At 47.6% G+C, this 18,606-nt stretch overlaps 2 protein-coding genes across 5 annotated transcripts in view; one reads left to right on the top strand and one right to left on the bottom strand.

Moving 5' to 3' along the window:
• lgmn (legumain) overlaps nt 1–1,783 on the bottom strand; it is a 57,980-nt gene extending 56,197 nt beyond the window's left edge. The window contains exon 1 of one of the 4 annotated variants that reach the window (XM_038775200.1): nt 1,657–1,783. The gene's annotated coding sequence lies outside the window, so the exon portion shown is untranslated. Of the gene's footprint in view, nt 1–1,085; nt 1,250–1,472; nt 1,605–1,656 lie in introns of those variants that run through there. The other 3 variants (XM_038775209.1, XM_038775226.1, XM_038775219.1) reach the window with 3 other exon arrangements.
• Nucleotides 1,784–14,669: 12,886 nt separating this feature from the next.
• golga5 (golgin A5) overlaps nt 14,670–18,606 on the top strand; it is a 29,859-nt gene continuing 25,922 nt past the window's right edge. Inside the window, exons 1-2 of the mRNA XM_038775172.1 lie at nt 14,670–14,812; nt 17,173–17,786. Of these exons, the coding sequence (XP_038631100.1) occupies nt 17,210–17,786 (577 nt within the window). The 5' untranslated portion in view covers nt 14,670–14,812; nt 17,173–17,209. The remainder of the gene's footprint in view (nt 14,813–17,172; nt 17,787–18,606) is intronic.

Below are 18,606 nucleotides of genomic sequence, written 5' to 3'. Positions count from 1 at the left end.
ATGACTTGCATCAGCTGCTCCATCGACTTTTGGGTCGACAAGCCAGAGGTCCGAACCTTCGCCATGCTGTCTTCTGTTGCAGCTGCAGCCCAAGCCTTCTCTATCTTTTTGTTTCTGCCCTTACGAACACTTCTCTCCCTTCTCTCCATGCACTGAAGTGGGAATTCAGTAAACAATTGCCACTAACATCCGTTTTACAACTCAAGTCCGGTAGAAAAACAGGGGAAAGGTCCTAAAGTCTGACCAGAGCAGGGGCCACCAAATGTGCAAATTACTCCTTCATAGCCACCACCAAAAGTCCTAAATTCGGTATTCTTAAAAAGACACATAGATTTTTACATGGGCTTTATTAAAGGGTCTTAGAGTAACAGGAGTAAGCCATTTGGCCCCTCGAGTCTGCCCTTCCATACCTTTCAATAAGGTTACATCTGAACTCCTATCTCAATTCCTCCTTCTCGCACTATCCCCATGCCTTAAGTATTCAAGACTCTCGGAATGTCTGACTTGAACATACTCAATGCCTAAGCATCTACAGCCCTCAGACAGAATTCCAAAGTTTCACAACCCTTTGAGTAAAGGAGATTTCTCCTCATTTTGGCACTACTTGATTGACTCCCTGTTCTGAGACAGTAGTTCCCTAGCCTGGTTTAAAGCCTTCAAGCATCTACCCAGTCAGACCCAATAAGCTCACCATTCAACTTACTGACAGCAACACTGTGTATGCAAACCCACAAATAGTACAGCATCACGAAAAAGTGAATTATTGCACTGTCAAATTGAAACTTAGATGTTTTAAAATTTTACTTGACTGCACATCAATAGTGCTCATTCTGAGCAGTCTGAAAATTGTGGGTCTTGTCACCCAAGTCGCCCCTCTATGCAGTAGGATTGGGTTTCTACAGAGAACCGTAAAGGCGAAGAGGCTGAAGAACAAGGAGCGAAAGAGAATGAGCACCCCCAGCTCAAAACATATTCCACCATTTTTTAACATGTTCTTTGGAACAACTCAAAACAAGACCAGGAAAACAAAGGGAGACTGCTAGAAACATAGGATAAGACAGAGAAAGAATTAGGTAATGTTTCACCTGTAACCTCTGGACAGCTCTAATGGCGACAAGAGCTTTTCAACAAAACATCAACCTGTTACCAGAAGGGCCCCAAGTGCACATTGCCAGCATTTATCTACTGCTGCTTTATTTCTGATCTCCAAGATTATTTTTAAAATACATTTTCCTGAAGGCAGTCGGTAATAAGGCTTTACTGTGCCAGGAAACGAGGAGCATTAAACGCTCATACACAAAGAATATTAGATCATTCCGCCGAGGCAAATCTCCAAGTATTGTGCAATACTGCCCCTTGTTATTGTCAGGGAGTTATTGATTCTGCATTTTTTATAAAGCACCAGACCCTTATTTAAAACGAGCGTTTTAAATAAAACGAAAGGAATCCGACAAAACGAGCCTTCAGATTACCAATAATTTGGATTCCTCGTATTGTTAGTACCAAGAACACCTTGGCAAACGCACACAGCCCTTAAAGCACACAGCAAAAGAGTCCTGGCTTCTTCCGTCACCTTACGTTTCTAAGACCTTTGAAGCTTTTCTGGAGGTGTCGAGAGGCAAAGCCCCCCTCCCTCCTTTCTCCCTCCTTACCTACCGGAATAGCTTGTGTGTCTCTCTCTCCCCGCCCCAGGATCGTTCGGTCGCACTGATTGTCACTCTGCGCAGCGTCTGTTCTCTGCTCCAGTGAAAGAGGAACTGGCCACCTGACTGACATTGAAAACAACCAGTCAAATCCTCTCAGCAAATTCCTGGCCAAAGGCGAGGGGAGGGAAAGGAGGAGGGGATTGTTTCTCATTAAAGCAAACACATTCCATAAAACTGGTGTGCATCAAGTTTCTTTGTTAGATAGATAGGGGGGAAGTAAAGGATTTTAAAAAATAAGCCAATGCCATGTATTCGTGTGTCACTGTCCAGCGATTAAACAGTTGCCCGATGGGGAAAAGTTTTTTTTTAAACTGTGAATTTACTAAAAGTCTGTTTTCTTTGATATAATCGGTTTTTTAAAAAATTGCTTTAATATTATGTTCCATTCCAAATTGCATTTTACAAAATGGGCAACTCTTGTTGATCCCTTCTCACTAATAAAGTCAAGGCAGCCTGCCTTAAATTAAACATGAACTCTGCGGGAGACCAGGGAAGGAGAGAGTCACGGGGAAGTAGAATGGGTTCTTCCCCCTTGCCTTCGACCACAATTGTTTTGGGGAATAATAAACCATTGAAGATGTGGGGAAGAAAGAGGCTGTTTTAACCAGCCAGGGAAGGTGGGACTGCCCGTCTAACCACAATGGGCAACCCCAACTCGAAACAGACAAATCCCATTTCCTGAAACTGACGTGAATAGAGAGAACGCCTGAGTCATTCTACGACTTGCTGCGTCTGAACAAGAAACTTCATTTAAAATCGTGAGCATCACTGTTTCTCAGGGGTTTTCATCGTTTTGAACACGTATGTGCATTTTTTTTAGTCGTTCATGGGACTTGGGCGACACAGGCTCTGCCAGCATTTATTGCCCATCCTCAATTGCCCGTGAGGGTTAAGAGTCAACTACATTGCTGTGGGTCTGGAGTCACATGTAGATCAGGATTTCCTTCTGATGGAACCATCAATTCACGAGACGCGTGCTTTAAGATATGAACAGTGGTTTTAATCTACTTACTACAGAGCCAGCCTGTTGCCCATTGAACTCTCAATGAACTGCAGGCTGGCTCTGGACACGGTTATTTATACAGCAGTCTAGGGGGAGGAGTCGTGGGCGGAGCCAAGGGTGGAGCCCTGTACAAACTCCTGAGCATTCCCAGAGCTACTCCCCTAGTGGTCGGATAACGCTACTGCGCTTACAATGGTATTGGTAAATACAGTGTGAATTACTAAGTTACATTCACCACATTCACCCCCTGCAAAAAAATCAAGTCCGGCGGGGGTGGTGGTCTACAAAGTAAGTCTGTCCTGTGGTCGAACTGTCCGCTGTGATCTGCGGAGCACTGGGGTTGCAGCCTCTTGCGGTGGCTGGATGGGTGTTGTGTGCTGGGGTACAATGGCGGACTCCAGGGAGGGTTGTGTCCAAGCTTCATACTCTTCTGGTTCGACCGGGGACTGGGGGCGCTGGGGGCTGGCCGGCGCGGGTGCACGGAACTGGTGGAGCGAGCTCGTGGGCTCGGGAGCGCGAGGGGGCGGCAGCATAGGGTGTAGGGTGAGGGGTCCTTCTGTGGGGGTAGAGGGGGCACTGGATCCGGCGGGTGCCAGATCCCGGAGGGATACTGTGTCCTGGCAGCCGTCAGGGAACTCGACGAAGGCGTACTGGGGATTGGAGTGGAGCAGCGCACCTTCTCAACAAGGGGGTCGGTTTTGTGTGCCCTGACGTGTTTCCTCAGGAGTACCGGGCCCGGTGTCCTCAGCCATGCCGGAAGTGAGACCCCCGTGGTAGTGCCCCTGGAAAAAATGAAGAGCCTCTCGTGAGGGGTCTGATTGGTCGCTGTGCATAAGAGGGACCTAATAGCGTGGAGCCCGTCTGGGAGGACTTCCTGCCACTGGGAGACTTGGAGCATTCTAGACCGGAGGGTCAGTAGGACGGTCTTCGAGACCGTTGCGTTCTTCCTCTCCACCTGCCCGTTCCCCCTGGGGTTGTAGCTGGTAGTCCTGCTCGAGGCGATGCCCTTGTCGAGCAGGTACTCGTCACTCATGAAAGACGAACCCCGGTCGCTGTGTACGTAGCTGGGGAAACCAAACAGGGTGAAGATACTATGCAGGGCCCTAATGACTGTGTGGGAGGTCATGTCGGGCCACGGGTTAGCAAATGGGAAATGGGAGAATTCATCTACGACGTTTAGAAAGTAAACGTTCTTGTTAGTTGAGGGGAGTGGCCCTTTGAAATCAATCACGAGGCGTTCAAAGGGCCTAGAAGCCTTGACCAGGTGGGCCCTGTGTGGTCTATAGAAGTGCGGTTTGCACTCCGCACAGATCGGGCAGTCCCTGGTGACCGCTTTTACCTCCTCGTTGGAGAAAGGCAGGTTTCGGGCTCTGATGTAGTGGGCGAGCCGGGTGACCCCCGGGTGGCAGAGGTCGTTGTGGATGACTTTCAGTCGGTAAATCTGCGCGCTGGCGTATGTCCCGCGGGATAGGGCATCCGGAGGCTCGTTGAGCTTCCCGGGTCGATACTTAATATCGTAATTATAGGTGGAGAGTTCGATCCTCCACCAAAGAATTTTATCATTTTTTATTTTGCCCCTTTGCGAGTTATCAAACATAAAGGCAACCGATCTTTGGTCGGTGATGAGGGTGAACCTCCTACCTGCGAGATAGTGCCTCCAGTAATGAATAGCCTCCACGATGGCTTGTGCTTCTTTCTTGACTGAGGAGTGTCGGAGATCTGAAGCTTAGAGGGTACGGGAGAAAAATGCGACTGGTCTCCTTGCCTGATTTAGTGTGGCTGCTAGAGCTACCTCTGAGGCATCGCTCTCAACCTGGAATGGAGTGGATTCATCCACCGCCCGCATGGCCGCTTTGGCGATGTCCTCCTTGATGTAGTTGAAGGCCTGGCGTGCCTCAGCTGACAGGGGACAGGAGTGGGCGGGCTTTGTCCGCATATTGAAGGACCCACTGGGCGTAGTAGGAGAAGAAGCCCAGGCACCGTTTGAGGGCCTTGTGGCAATGGGGGAGGGGTCTGGGCCCAGGACTCCGTTTTCCATGACGTAGCCGAGGATGACCAGTCTGTGCGGAAAACGCATTTCTCTTTGTTGTAGGTGATGTTTAATTTCTGTGCCGTCTGGAAAAAACGGTGGAGGTTGGCATCGTGGTCCTGCTGGTCATAGCCGCAGATGATGACATTGTGCAAGTACGGAAACGTGGCCCAGCAGCCCGTACTGGTCCACCATTCGGTCCATTGCTCGTTTGAACACCGAGACCCCATTAGTGACGCCGAAAGGGACCCGGAGGAAATGGAAGAGGCGGCCATCGGCCTCGAATGCCGTGTAGTGGCGATCCTCTGGGCGGATTGGGAGCTGGTGGTATGCAGACTTCAGATCCACGGTGGAAAAGAGCCGATACTGGCCGATCTGATTTACCACGTCTGCAATCCTGGGGAGGGGATACGCGTCGAGGAGCGTAAATCTATTTATGGTCTGACTATAGTCGACAACCATGCGGAATTTTCCCCGGTCTTAACGACCACCACCTGAGCTCTCCAGGTACTATTGCTGGCCTCTATAATCCCCTCACTGAGAAGCCTTCGGACCTCTGATCTGATAAATACCCTATCCTGCAGGCTGTATCGCCTGTTACGAGTGGCTACGGGTTTACAGTCCTTTGTGAGATTGGCGAAGAGAGGAGGGGGGGAGATTCACAGCGTAGCGAGGCTGCAGATAGTGAGTGGGGGCAGGGGCCCGCCGAAGCTGAGGGTGAGGCTCTTAAGGTTACACTGAAAATCTAGGCCTAATAAGAATGACGCGCAGAGGTCGGGCACAACGTAGAGTTGAAATTTTGAGTAGCTAGCGCCTCGGATTGTGAGTGTCGTGGCGGTGCGCCCCTGGATCTGTGCAGAATGGGAGCCTGAAGCGAGCGAGGTAGTTTGCCGCACGGGGAAAACAGGGAGCGAACAGCGTCTTACCAGGTCTGGGTGTATGAAGCTCTCAGTGCTCCCGGAGTCGAAAAGGCATGGCGTGTTGTACCCGTTGATTTGGACCTCTGCCATCGAATTTCGCAGATGCTTCGGGCATGATTGATCCAGGGTGACTGCGCCGAGTTGCGGGTCGCGTGACGAGTGCCCGGGGAGGTCGTACTCTTCCGATGAGTTGTCCGAGCGTGGAGATGCAGGTCGGGCCCGTGGATCGCACGTGGCGGGCGGCGAGGAAGATGGCATCCAAGATGGCGGCCCCCATGAGTCGCACGTGGCCAGCCGCGTGGTGGAGGTTTGCCAAGATGGCGGCCCCCATGGATCACACGGGGCATAGGCCGCAGCGTATCGGGCCCCGCGGGCCTGCGGGTGTGGGGAGCGATTACTTCGTGCCGCTGTGGAATTGGAAGCTGGGGCCCTTTTTGCGAGGCACACTCTCGCGTAGTGGCCTTTCCGCCCGCAGCTGTTGCAGGTCGCATTGCGGGCCGGGCAGTGCTGCCGCGGGTGCTGATTCTGGCCACAGAAATGGCAGGCTGGAGCAGCATAGTGGCTGGCTGGAGCAGCATAGTGACTGGCTGGGGCAGCATGGTGGCTGGGCGGCCGCGTGGCACAGGCCTGGGGGAGGCGCTGCTCGGGGGCCCATGATTGGGTCGCGGGGTCCGCGGGGAACGAGCTAATATGCGATAAAAACAAATTCCTGCGGAAGCTGGAATCTGAAACCAAAAGAGAAAATGCTGGAAAATCTCAGCAAGTCTGACAGCATCTGTAGGGATTGAAAAGAGCTAACGTTTCGAATCCAGATGACCCTTTGTTAAAGCTCTGACAAAGATTTGACAAAGGGTCATCTAGACTCGAAAGCTTAGCTCACTTCTCTCCCTACATATGCAGCCAGACCTGCTGAGACTTTCCAGCATTTTCACTTTTGGTGCTAATATGCGCCTGGTTATGCTAATGAGTTGCCCTGAGTATATTTAATGTAAGCATCCCACTTCTATTTCATTCACTCAGCCTAAAACTCATGTATAATTGTTTTGAATCCAATAGACACCAAACCTTTTTGGTTGAAGGATCCATTTACAGATGTCCATTGAAATTATATTACAGATAGTGTAAGCGTTTGCTATCAGATCAATGAAAATGTTTGATAATAATCTTTATTGTCACAAGTAGGCTAACATTAACATTGCAATTAAGTTACTGTGAAAAGCCCCTAGTTGCCATATTCCGGCACATGTTCGGGTACTCAGAGAGGGAATTCCGAATGTCCAATTCACTTCACAACACATCTTTTGGGACTTGTGGGAGGAAACCGGAGCACCCAGAGGAAACCCACGCAGACACAGGGAGAACATGCAGACTCCGCACAGACAATGACCCAAGCCGGGAATCGAACCTGGGACCCTGGCGCTGTGAAGCAACAGTGCTAACCACGGTACTACCGTGCCGATGGACAAGAACCCACCTGGTACTGTGCTCACTGGCACTTGAACCCTGTTCAGTGAATACTGTTCTAGTATTCAGCACAGAGGTCAACAAGAATCAGGAGTAATATCCCGCACGGGACTTACGGAGTTGGGAAGATTATCTTCCCCTTGGTTCCCACGGAATACGAGCTACCCTGCTGAGGGGCGGCGTACTCCTATGAACGTATAAAAGGTTGGCCAGTAAGGCACCGACCTGAGAGACCCAGTAGGGATCAACCGTATTTGTAACTCAATCAAAGTTCTTTATTTTACTCGGTGTGGACTCCCCGTGTCCTTACTAAACAGGAGATAACCAGGTGGTTCTGTACATTGTAAATCTTGGTGTCGCCCCTTCATGTGCGCCCCCTCCTCACATACGGTGACTGCACTGTGCTCCTGCCTTGCACCACACCTGCCTCTCCAGCTGCTTCCCATTTCCTTACCCTGCATCACTTTAGGGGTCATTCATTACTGGTACAGAGACAAAAGCTGGAAAGCCAATTTCCTTGATGTCCCCAAGTTACTTTGAAACATCCTCTCCTGTCAGAGTCTACGAACCTCATTCTTGTTATTTCGAAGGCAACGGGAACGTCTCTACAGACCTCCAACCCCAGTTTGAGAAGCACGGTTCTAACCTACAGAAACATGTTATGGGCTTCGTATGATTGAACAAGCAACCCGCGGTATATTTATTCCACAAATTCATAATTTATCCAAAAGCGATGTCACAGGAAGTACTTTAGTATTGACATGTACAATATGCACTTGTGTACATGGTTTATGATGCATCACTGACATCTAGTGGATTCAGGAGAGAATACATTAGCAGAATGAAAGCATTACACTAACGTGGATGGGAATATATCGATCTTTGTAAGGAGGCTGAATGCATTTGAACAGTTGACTTAATGTATTTACTGTTCTGTAGCAGATGCTGTATTTTAGGAAGTAGTACAGAAGGCCAAAGAGAATCATAAAATCATTCAGCACAAGGAAGCCATTCAGCCCATCCCTCCCGTGCCAGAAAGCTATCCAACTGCCTCACTCCTCTTGGGTATTCCTTGGGTGGGGTTTTCAGGCCATTGCCAGAAGATCCCGCCGACGGTGACACTCCGCCGTGAGTTCCCCGGGGGCGGAGGATGCGCATGACGGAAACCCCGTTGACAGCAGCGGGACCAGGATAAGGCGAGGTTTCTGGCGGGGCTGGCTCGTTCAGAGCCCACTCCGTCAGCATGACATCGTAGGACTCACCTCCGGCCATCAGTAGAGCCAACGGGCTACACAATGCTTTTCCCGCTTGAGCTGGCATTTAGACTGACAGATCTAAACTGTCTTACCCGGGCAGCACAGCGGCGCAGTGGTTAGCACTGCTGCCTCACGGCGCTGAGGTCCGAGGTTCGACACCGGCTCTGGGTCACTGTCCGGATGGAGTTTGCACATTCGTCCCGTGTTTGCGTAGGTTTTGCACCCACAACCCAAAGATGTGCAGGCTAGGTGGTTTTGGTCATGCTAAATTGTCCCTTAATTGGAAAAAAGGAATTGGGTATGCTAAATTTTTTTTTTTTAAATAAAATAAACTGTCTTACCAAAAATTCCTATCAGGTTTAAACCTATTACCTTCTGTTGCTCTAACTGATGGAGATGCAATTGCAAGGCAGTTGGCAAAAAGAGTCAAAGCAAAAATTGCATCACTTAGTCACTGAAACTAGAGAATGGGTATGCATCTAAGCAAGGAAGTGCTGGCCTTGGAAAGGGTTCCACAGGACGTTCACAAGAATGGTCCCTGGAATTAAGAGCTTGTCGTATGAGGAACGGTTGAGGACTCGTACTCTGTACTCATTGGAGTTTAGAAGGATGAGGAGGGATCTTATTGAAACTTCCAAGAAATTGCGAGGCCTGGATAGAGTGGATGTGGAGTGGACATGGAGAGGATATTTCCACTTGTAGGAAAAACTAGAAGCAGAGGACACAATCTCAGACTAGAGGGGCGGTCCTTCAAAACAGAGATGAGGAGGAATTTCTTCAGCCAGAGGATGGTGAATCTGTGGAACTCTTTGTCGCAGAAGGCTGTGGAGGCCAAATCACTGAGTATCTTTAAGACAGAGACCGGTTCTTGATTAATAAGGGGATCAGGGGTTATGGGGAGAAGGCAGGTGAATGGGGATGAGAAAAATATCAGCCATGATTGAATGGCGGAGCAGACTCGATGGGCCGGGTGGCCTCCTTCTGCACTGTAAATTTTATGATTCTATGAGTATTCATTGCGGAGCTTATACTTTAGAACATTGCTGGGCAACCTGCAGTCCGGGGGCTACATGCGGCCCTTCTGGGTTCTGTGCAGCTCACGAGACACTTTGGTGACCCTTAACCACGTGCAGTGTTGCCACATTCTGTTGATTTCTGTCCACATGTTTTTTTCCTACCGGTATGACTGAAGTGATACACATGTAAACCAAGAGCAAGTGAAGCGAGGTGTGTGCTGATTGCTCACAACATTGACTGTGAAGCTGTACGCTCCCTCTGCATCTAAAGTGTAAATATTTATTTAGTTTTTACCATTTGAAGTTGACAATAGCTCTATAAATAAGGTTCCTTCGACAATACCTTCCAAACCCACGACCACTACCATCTAGAAGGCCAAAAATATTAGCCATTTGATAGGGCACATATCCTCGGATATTTAGATTGCGGCCCTGATCCCCTTGCAGCCCTGATCCCCTTGCAGCCATGTCTCTGTGATGCCCACAACATCGTACCGGCCAATTTACCTTGATCCGTATACTGCGCGCATTCGGCCCATTGAGTCTGCACCAGACCTTGTGTTGCTCGTTATGCTTTCCCTTAATTTGCTCTGTTTTAATTACCTTTGCTCAAGAGTCGCCAGGTATCTTTCTGATACCACCACAGGGTTCAAAGCCGAATACTGATCAATGACTCGATACACCAGTTAGTAAGTTTGAAATCAATGCACATTTATTGACACACACAGTCAATTATTACTCATGTATAAACTCTACTCACTAAACTACAACTACCACTAAAAGCCTATACTTAGCTTCGAGTGGCCCACTCAGTCAGAGGAACAATGGCTGTTGTCCGGTTCTGATACTGCTGGCTTCGAGCTGGTATAGAATAGTAGCTAGGAGCGCCTATCTCGTAGCGTGAGTTGACCTTAGACTTACTTGGCTGGTGCTTGGCGGGCCTCTCGTCGCTGAGAGCCAAATGCCAAGGTGAAGATGGAGAAGCTAAGAGTTCTCAAGAGCTTCTAAGAGAGCGCTCTGACCTTGGGGACTCTGTTTTATACCCCAAAGGGTTTGGCGCCCTTCTGGGCAGACCCTGGACTTGGTCCCAATTAATTGGACCATGTCCCAATCGTTTGTATCGATTCTGTCCAATAACGGGGTCATTCCCTGATCATTGGGCGGGCTCTATGTAACCATTGACCTGCCTTTGTTTTAGCTTCCACTGGCGCCGGGAAGTCTGTCCTGGTACCGATTGTTTCAATGTTTCTTTTTGTCCCCGGAGATAGCTCATTACTGTGCCAATGGCTTGTAGTTTCAGTTCTGTCTGGGTTCTGCAAGTTCCAATCCACAGGAAACCTTGCACTTGCTTGTTTTTCTAGTGCTGTCCATTTTTCCCTGCACTCTTTGCGAGTATCCATTTTGGAATTGGGACGTGGCCACCCCAGGTGGCTACACTTGGAGAGAACACCCTACTTAAGCCCATACCTCCACTCTATCTCTGTAACCCAGTAACCCCATTTAACCTTTTTGGACACTAATGGGCAATTTAGCATGGCTGAATCACCTAACCAGCACATCTTTGGACTGTGGGAGGAAACCAGAGCACCCGGAGGAAACCCACGCAGACACAGGGAGGAAGTGCAGGCTCCACACAGACAGTCACCCGAGGCCGGAATTGAACCCGGGTCCCTGGAGCTGTGAGCAGCAGTGCTAACCATTATGCCACTGTGCCACCCAATTTGTTTTTTTTCAACCTGCACGCAAATTATAAATCAGCTTTCTCTGCTTTCCAGAGCCACAGTGTGGAATTTTGATTACTTCTCTCAGCTTCACTTCCCTATAGCAGCACCTGGAACAAATGAGCACCAGGCACTTGGCCTTTTGCAGTTTTACTTATTAAGCATACTGTGCTTATCTTAACTGCTTGAATATTGGCCAATCTTCACACGCATCTCATATAGAGTAATTATCCTATTCTTTTCAATTTGGGAGTTAGAAGGGGCCCACTTGGCCAGTTTTCATTTAGTTGTAATATTTTAGGAGGCCGCTTGTGGGTCCGGGCAGTTAGTTCTTCTTCACTCTTCTTCTGACTTTGAGAGGTTTTAGGGGCTTTGCTTCTACTATCTCCTGGTATTGCTGCCTGTGAGGTCTGGCTGAGGTGGTGCTGGATAGTGGGCCTTGCTGTCACGGACACTCAGATACGCATCTGCGATGACTTTGGGATGGCTCAATCCTTTCTTTTGAGTGGCAGTTTTTGTAGGTTGGGGGGGGTGGTTACGGGGGGGGTGGGGGTTGGTTGCCTCCCCCTCCCCTAGGGAAGTTCCCAGTCTGGGGGTCACACTGACGGCCCTCCCATCCTGGAGTGGGTTTCCCCTATTTTGCGATTGGGACAAGTTTATATTCCATTTGGTTTTTGACCCCACAATTTCCCATTGTCCTCTTGAGGATGGTACTAGTGCTGCTGGTGGTAATCTGTTTTGTCCTTTGATCCGGAGCTGGGAGATGGGATTATGGAAGTTTGGATTCTTGCTCTTGGCTCTTGTTCTCTTTTCACTTCTTCTAGGCTGAGTATTAAGGGTTGGTTGTACCTGGTCCTCTCATTGTCTTTGCCCAATGTCATTTTGCAATCTCAAAGATATAGGATGGCTGCCTGTTCTGGTCTGGAGCTGGAGAAGAGTTTAAATTGCGCTGTAAGAATGAATCAATTCCCCCTTGACACTTGGGTTCTCAGGGTATTGTTTTCTTCTCCTTCTGCCGGAGCTCTTGGGGGAGACCCACGCAGACACTGGGAGAGTGTGCAAACTCCACACAGTCAGTCACCCAAGGTCGGAATCAAACCTGAGGAAGGGGCAGGACTGGCAGCTCAATATTCGGGGGTATAGAATCTTCATGCGAGCCAGAGGTGAGTGTAAAGGAAATGGTGTAGCAATATCGATCAAGGACTCAAGTAAGAAAGGTGAGTTCCTCGTTAGTATAGTGGTTAGAATGCCTGCCTGTCATGCGGGAGACGAGGGTTCAATTCCCCGACAGGGAACTCTTTGTTATGGGGCGGCATGGTAGCACAGTGGTTAGCACTGTGGCTTCACAGCACCAAGGTCCCAAGTTCGATTCCCGGGTCACTGTCTGTGCAGAGTCTGCACGTTCTCCCCGTGTCTGCGTGGGTTTCCTCCGGGTGCTCCGGTTTCCTCCCACATGTCCTGAAAGACGTGCTTGTGAATTGAGCATTGTCCCTCCGTGTACCCGAACAGGCGCAGGAATGTGGCGACTAGGGTATTTTTACAGTAGCTTCATTGCAGTGTTCATGTAAGCCTACTTGTGACAATAATAAAGATTATTATTATTATTTTGTTTTGTAGCTATGGGGGAGATGTTGGGCTGTAATGTTGCCTGTTTCCTGCTTGGGTGCAGACTGGTCATTTATCCGTGGAAGGAACATGTTGGTAATTTTGTCCTTGAATCATCCAGTTTTATTTGTTCCCAATTATGTAATGTTATTGTTTTGTGCTGGACCCGCTGTACATTGATTGGGTATAACTAACTTTCTACTTTTGTTTGTTTGATACAATTTTTTGTAAAATAGACATTAAAAAAAGGTGCAAGGCTTGAACACATTCCTTTTGTTTTCAGAGTACAGGTCCCTGCATATGAATGTATGTTGCTTTCAGCAAGTCTAAATAAAACATGTTATTGTAATAGTGTAACAACATCAAGTCAAACCAGAATAAACTATTTTCAGTTGGTATTTGACTTTTCATGTGGCACACTGTCTCTCCTCGCTTGAAAAGATATCAAGGTTATGAGTTCAACCAATTATCATAAATTGGTTGGTAGTGTAGCTATGTTAGCACAATTAGGATTGTTCAGCAGGTGCTGCCCAATTATGAAAGTTCTAACAGTAAATGTTTTGTTTTGCAAGCACAGGCTGGCTGAGTAAGGTCTGGACTCAATGAACTCTAATGCATTTGGTCTTTTCCTGCTTTACAAGACCACAGCACTATCAGTAAAGTGTTTTGAGGAGCTTTGAGGTTGTGAAAGGCATGGATCAGAACAGCAAACTGATATACATTCTGCAGCACTGAGACCATGCGCCATTTGTTAAGCTGCTTCATGTCCCTTGGCCAGTGCTGGTCCCTATGGGAGAAAACCGGAGCACCCGGAGGAAACCCACGCACACACGGGGAGAACGTGCAGACTCCACACAGACAGTGACCCAAGCTAGGAATCGAACTTGGGACGCTGGAGCTGTGAAGCAAATGTGCTAACCACTATGCTACCATGCTGCCCTAAGACCAGGCATTTTCAAAGTGGGTGTTGCGACCCGTGGGTGGGTCAGGGGTGGGTATTGGGAGGGTATCAGGAGGGTCGCAGAGCCATCCACCGTGGTGTTCCCAATCGCGTGAATTCAGACGCAACGGCAGCAGCAGCCGACTTTTAAAAATGCTGGCTGCGAACGGATTTAAAAATGACAGCCGGGACCGGCTTTAAAATGCCGGCGCGCTGCGAATGCATGCCCGCTCATCTGTGTGCATGCCCGGAGCCCAGAGAGAAAAGCATCTTGTCCTGACGTCAGTGTGCTGACACAGGAGAAGATTTTAAAAAAATACAATTCAGTCTTCCTGCATCTGTCTTGAATATGCTCAATGGCTGAGCCTGCAGAACTCTCTTTGATAGTGAATTTTAGAGATTAAAAAGATTTACAGTACTTTGAGTTAAGTAATTCCTCCTTACCTGTGTCTAAAATCATCGCATTGTAATTTGGCGACTATATCCCCAGGCTGTAAACCACCCATCTGAGGAAAACTTACATTCTGCATCTGCTCTGTAAAGTCCTGAGAGAATAATGCCTGTTTCAATTAGGTCATTTCTCATTCTTCGCTACTCTATGCTGCAGAATATAAGCCCAGGCTCACCTCTCGCATGAAAGGTAAGAGAAAATGGTGGATCCCAAAGGTCGGCTGGCGTGGGTTGCCAAGGTCGGCTGGCATGGGTCGCAAAGGGTGGCCAGCGTGGGTCGCGAACGTTGGCCGGTGTGGATCCGGATGGTTGGCGGCATGGGTCTGGATGGATGGCAAGCGTGGACCTGGACAGATGGCCGATTGGTAAAAATGGGTCCCGGGCAAAAAAGTTTGAGAAACACTGATATAGACCATTTATAATTGGGAGATTGGGTTAGGTGCAAATTGGTATGATGGAAGCTAGGACCCAGCGACGTCATTTCGATTCTGCTCTGACTCTTGTGTCAGACGTACGACTACGTCATGGCGCTGGTACGTGTCGGCTTTTCTGTCAGGCGGGTTGTGCGGCCACCCCGGGGTCCTGACCGGGAGGCTCCGCCTTCAGCTCCACGTCTCCGTCGACGCGGAGCGTTTAACCAGCGGGAGAGGAACCAGGTCATTTCCCCTTCTCCCTCCCCGGGGCTGCGCCGCTTTTGACAGGGTGAGCCCAGCCTCTTGCAAAGCGGGTTCGCGTGATGGTGGTCTTCGGGGGTGGGAAGAGTTCAGGTCCATCGCCCGGTCCCTGGGCCTGAGCCGGGGCCTGTGCTTCAGCTCACCGTTCAGGCCCCAGTTAAAGCGCCGCGCTCGCTTTCCTTTCACGGGCGGCTGCGCCACTTTACAACTCCACCTGCCATGGTGCATACTGAGCTGTTATGAGAGTTGTATTCAGCAGAGATTCGGCCCTGTCTGTCGCATTTTATGCGGGTTAGCTCATCTTCCCTGTCCATCGTTGATGTTGCAGCAGCATCGCCCTGTTGTTAGACATGTAAGGTGCCTAGTTCCGGGTGCTCTGTTTACACTGTGAATATCCTTGATGCAATATCAAACGTGGCAGGATGTCCAGTAACTGTTTTCTGCCCTCATGCATGGCACCACAAAGCCAATCTCCAAACACTCCAGTGTGGCTCCAAAGAGCTCTGGCACAGTTGTATTCAGTGGGGATCTAAGGGTGGGAGACTCGCCAGTGGCAGAAGTCAGAGACAGCAGAAAGGAGGGTGGTTGTGTCTGCCGCAGACCAATCGTTTCAACCCTGGGACTTGGTTGCAGGGCAGCTTCCTGGGTCCATCTATCATCCACTGTTTCATCAGTGACTTTTCAGCCGGCATAAGGTCAGAAGTTTGCTGATGATTGCACTATGAGGTAGTCAATGCCAACATGCAGGCAAAGTAACATTAATGCCACATAAATACTATGCAATAACATCTCCACTGAGACAGCTTAACAATTTATGTCAATGATATTCTGTTCACCAAACCTACCACCAACAGCATTTGGCATTGCCATTGAATAAAATTTTTAATGTACATCTGTACAAGTAAGTCTGCAAACATTGTAAAAATATTCTATGAGAAAGCTCTTCTACCAAATGGCGATCTGCATTGTTGTATGCCGTGAGAAAATCCTTCATGTTAATAAAATAATGCTGTTAAACCTGGTATTTGTGAATTCATTTTATACCATGTGTTTTCAGTAGTGGAACAACACTGCCATCCAGAAAGCTATTATCTTGTGATGTTGGACATGGTGCCCCCTGTGCTGTCTGCTGCTTTTGGTTCTTTGCTCTTGTTTGCTTTTCCTTTCAGAATCTGTTTGGATATTTATTCTTTACTATGGTATTTTGATTTTATTGCAGTATTCTGTTACCAGATGACTGATTTCCATCACTGTACCACATTAATTTAGTTGCACTATTTTTATTTTTCCTTGTTTTGAAAGCCCATGTACAAATTGTCTTGGCCAGCTTGACTCCGTTTTTAAGTGTCTGGTTGGAAGACTGTTAATACAAATAGATACAAATACAAAAATTGTTGGACTTTAACCTGGTGTTGTAAGACTTCTTACTGTGCTCACCCCAGTCCAACGCCGGCATCTCCACATCAATACAAATAGAGGTCATGTTCTTTCTTGCCAATGTTATTGCGATACCATTCTAAAAGCAATATTAAACTGAGGTTCATCAGTCCATTTGGATGGATTCCATGGCACTCCATTGCTCCGTTCCTCAAGTATCACCACTGGGGAGGAAAAAATAGATGAACTAATCATTTAAAAAAAAAAAAAAAAAATTTAGAGTACCCAATTCATTTTTTCCAATTAAGGGGCCATTTAGTGTGGCCAATCCACCTAGCCTGCACATCTTTGGGTTGTGGGGGCGAAACCCATGCAAACATGGGGAGAATGTGCAAACTCCACATGGACAGTGACCCAGAGACAGGATTGAACCTGGGATTTCAGCGCCATGAGGCAGCAGGGCTATCCCACTGTGCTACCGAACTGCCCTGATGAACTAATCATTAATCTATGCCTATTTATGGGATAGTGTTAGTGCAAACTGTCTCTCAAAATAAACTTGTGTGAATTGCATTGCACAGTTTAAGTGAAAAGTGACATTTGGTGAAAAGGTACAAACAATGGTAAGGAGTTCAAACCTTGTGTGTATCATTTTTTAAGCATTACTCAGTCGAATTCAGGGGTCTGCTCTAACGTGCTTCATTATTATGGCGAATAGGTCAGATTGATATTCGCCCCTTCATCCCAAGAGACTAATCACAATACCATAATCATTGTATAGTTTTAATTCTGCAATTTAGTTTTATTTTGTATTGATTTAGTAATCAAAATGTTAGCACCCTGCTCACAGTTCATCTGAAGATTTTATAGTTTTGAGAAAGCAGAAATTGGCATGTAATGTTCTGCCACTTGTGAAGCCACTGCTAATCTATTGGTTATTTTTATTTGTTTCTGTTAATTGTTTCTTGGTAATTGGATTAAATCTATGCTTTTTTGCTCTTTTGCAAATAGGTCACATTGTAATGCTCAGCTCTAACACCTGTTCAGGATGTCATGGTTGGCTGGTCTTGCAGGGAAGGCAGAAGACTTCTTGAATAAAGTGGACCAGGGAGCAGCAGCAGCACTAACCACGTCCATTGACAATGTGGCTGCAACACACGCACTCAATGCTGAAGCCAGTTCTTCCAGCCAATATTCTGCCCTGAATCAGCTGAGCAGTAAACCTGATCACCAAGCCCACTCTGATATTAGTTATGTCTCCTCCGCTGCTGGGAACATTAAGAGACAAAAGGCCACCCTTCTTGCTGGAGCTTCCAATGTTTCCTCATCAGCACGGACCTTTGAACTTCCAGCCGGTGCACCTGCAAGCTCTTCTCTAGGCAGACCCTCAATGCAGTTTGTAAGACCAAAAAAGATTGAGCCGGATGATGACCAACTCTTTGATTTCTTAAATAGTTCTGAAAAGTCATTAAATGGAAGGGCGGACAACAAACGAGAGACAATAAAGCCTTCCACACCAAAAAGTCATTCCCGAACTTCCAGTCTCAGTTCCATATCTACTTCCACCGTTAATATGAAAACAACTGAAGAGAGCATTGTCCAGGAAGACTTTGCTGATGGACCTGGTATGAAATAGTCTGAATAAATCATTGAGTTTCTCTTTACTGATAACTTGCAATTTTCTGTACATGAGCAGTGTTATAAACATGTTAAGTGTTTGGACTTCCTGTGATTGCACTGCACTGTAATTTAAATGCTATTTTACCAAATTTTGAAATGAGCAAATCGCATGCATTATTGGCGAATAACCTAGATGGTGTTATTAGATTGTACGTTGTCTTTTAAAGGAATCTGTAACCAAATCCAATACAAAACCAATTGAATGAAATCCTCTTTCTGGTTAGTTGAACAGTTCTTACCTAAATTAATTCAGACAGTCTCAACCAATTTGCACTTTGCATAGCGTAAAACTGCGATATTTAATCTGGCACGGATACCTTTAGAAAGGCAGAGTTTTGAAATTAAGGCAGACATGATCAAAAGTAGGGATTAATGCATTCTGGAAGCAAATTGTTGCTCTCTCTCTGCCTAAACTGGGTGAATGTTTGCAGGTGACAACAGTGGAAAGGCATTCCATTCCCCAAACTTTTAGAAGTAATAAAGCAAATTGAAATTGAACTATTTTTGAGAACCTCTGAGAAAAAGGGCTCTGAGTGTGTGTAGAGTTTGCACGTTCTCCCTTTGCTCCGGTTTCCTCCCACAGTCCAAAGATGTGCAAGTTAGGTGGATTTGCCATGCTAAATTGCCCCTAGGTGGGACAGGGTCAGGCCTTGGGCCTTGGTAGGATGCTCTTTCAGAGGGTCGATGCAGACTCCATATGCACAATGGTCCCCTGCACTGTAGAGATTCTATGACTGGAGATACTGCTTCGTGTTAGTCTTATTT

This window comes from Scyliorhinus canicula, chromosome 2 (assembly GCF_902713615.1).
Source record: "Scyliorhinus canicula chromosome 2, sScyCan1.1, whole genome shotgun sequence".
Lineage (NCBI taxonomy): Eukaryota > Metazoa > Chordata > Chondrichthyes > Carcharhiniformes > Scyliorhinidae > Scyliorhinus > Scyliorhinus canicula.
The sequence above is the reverse complement of the archived record's forward strand: the minus strand, read 5'-3'. Positions and strand labels throughout refer to the sequence as shown.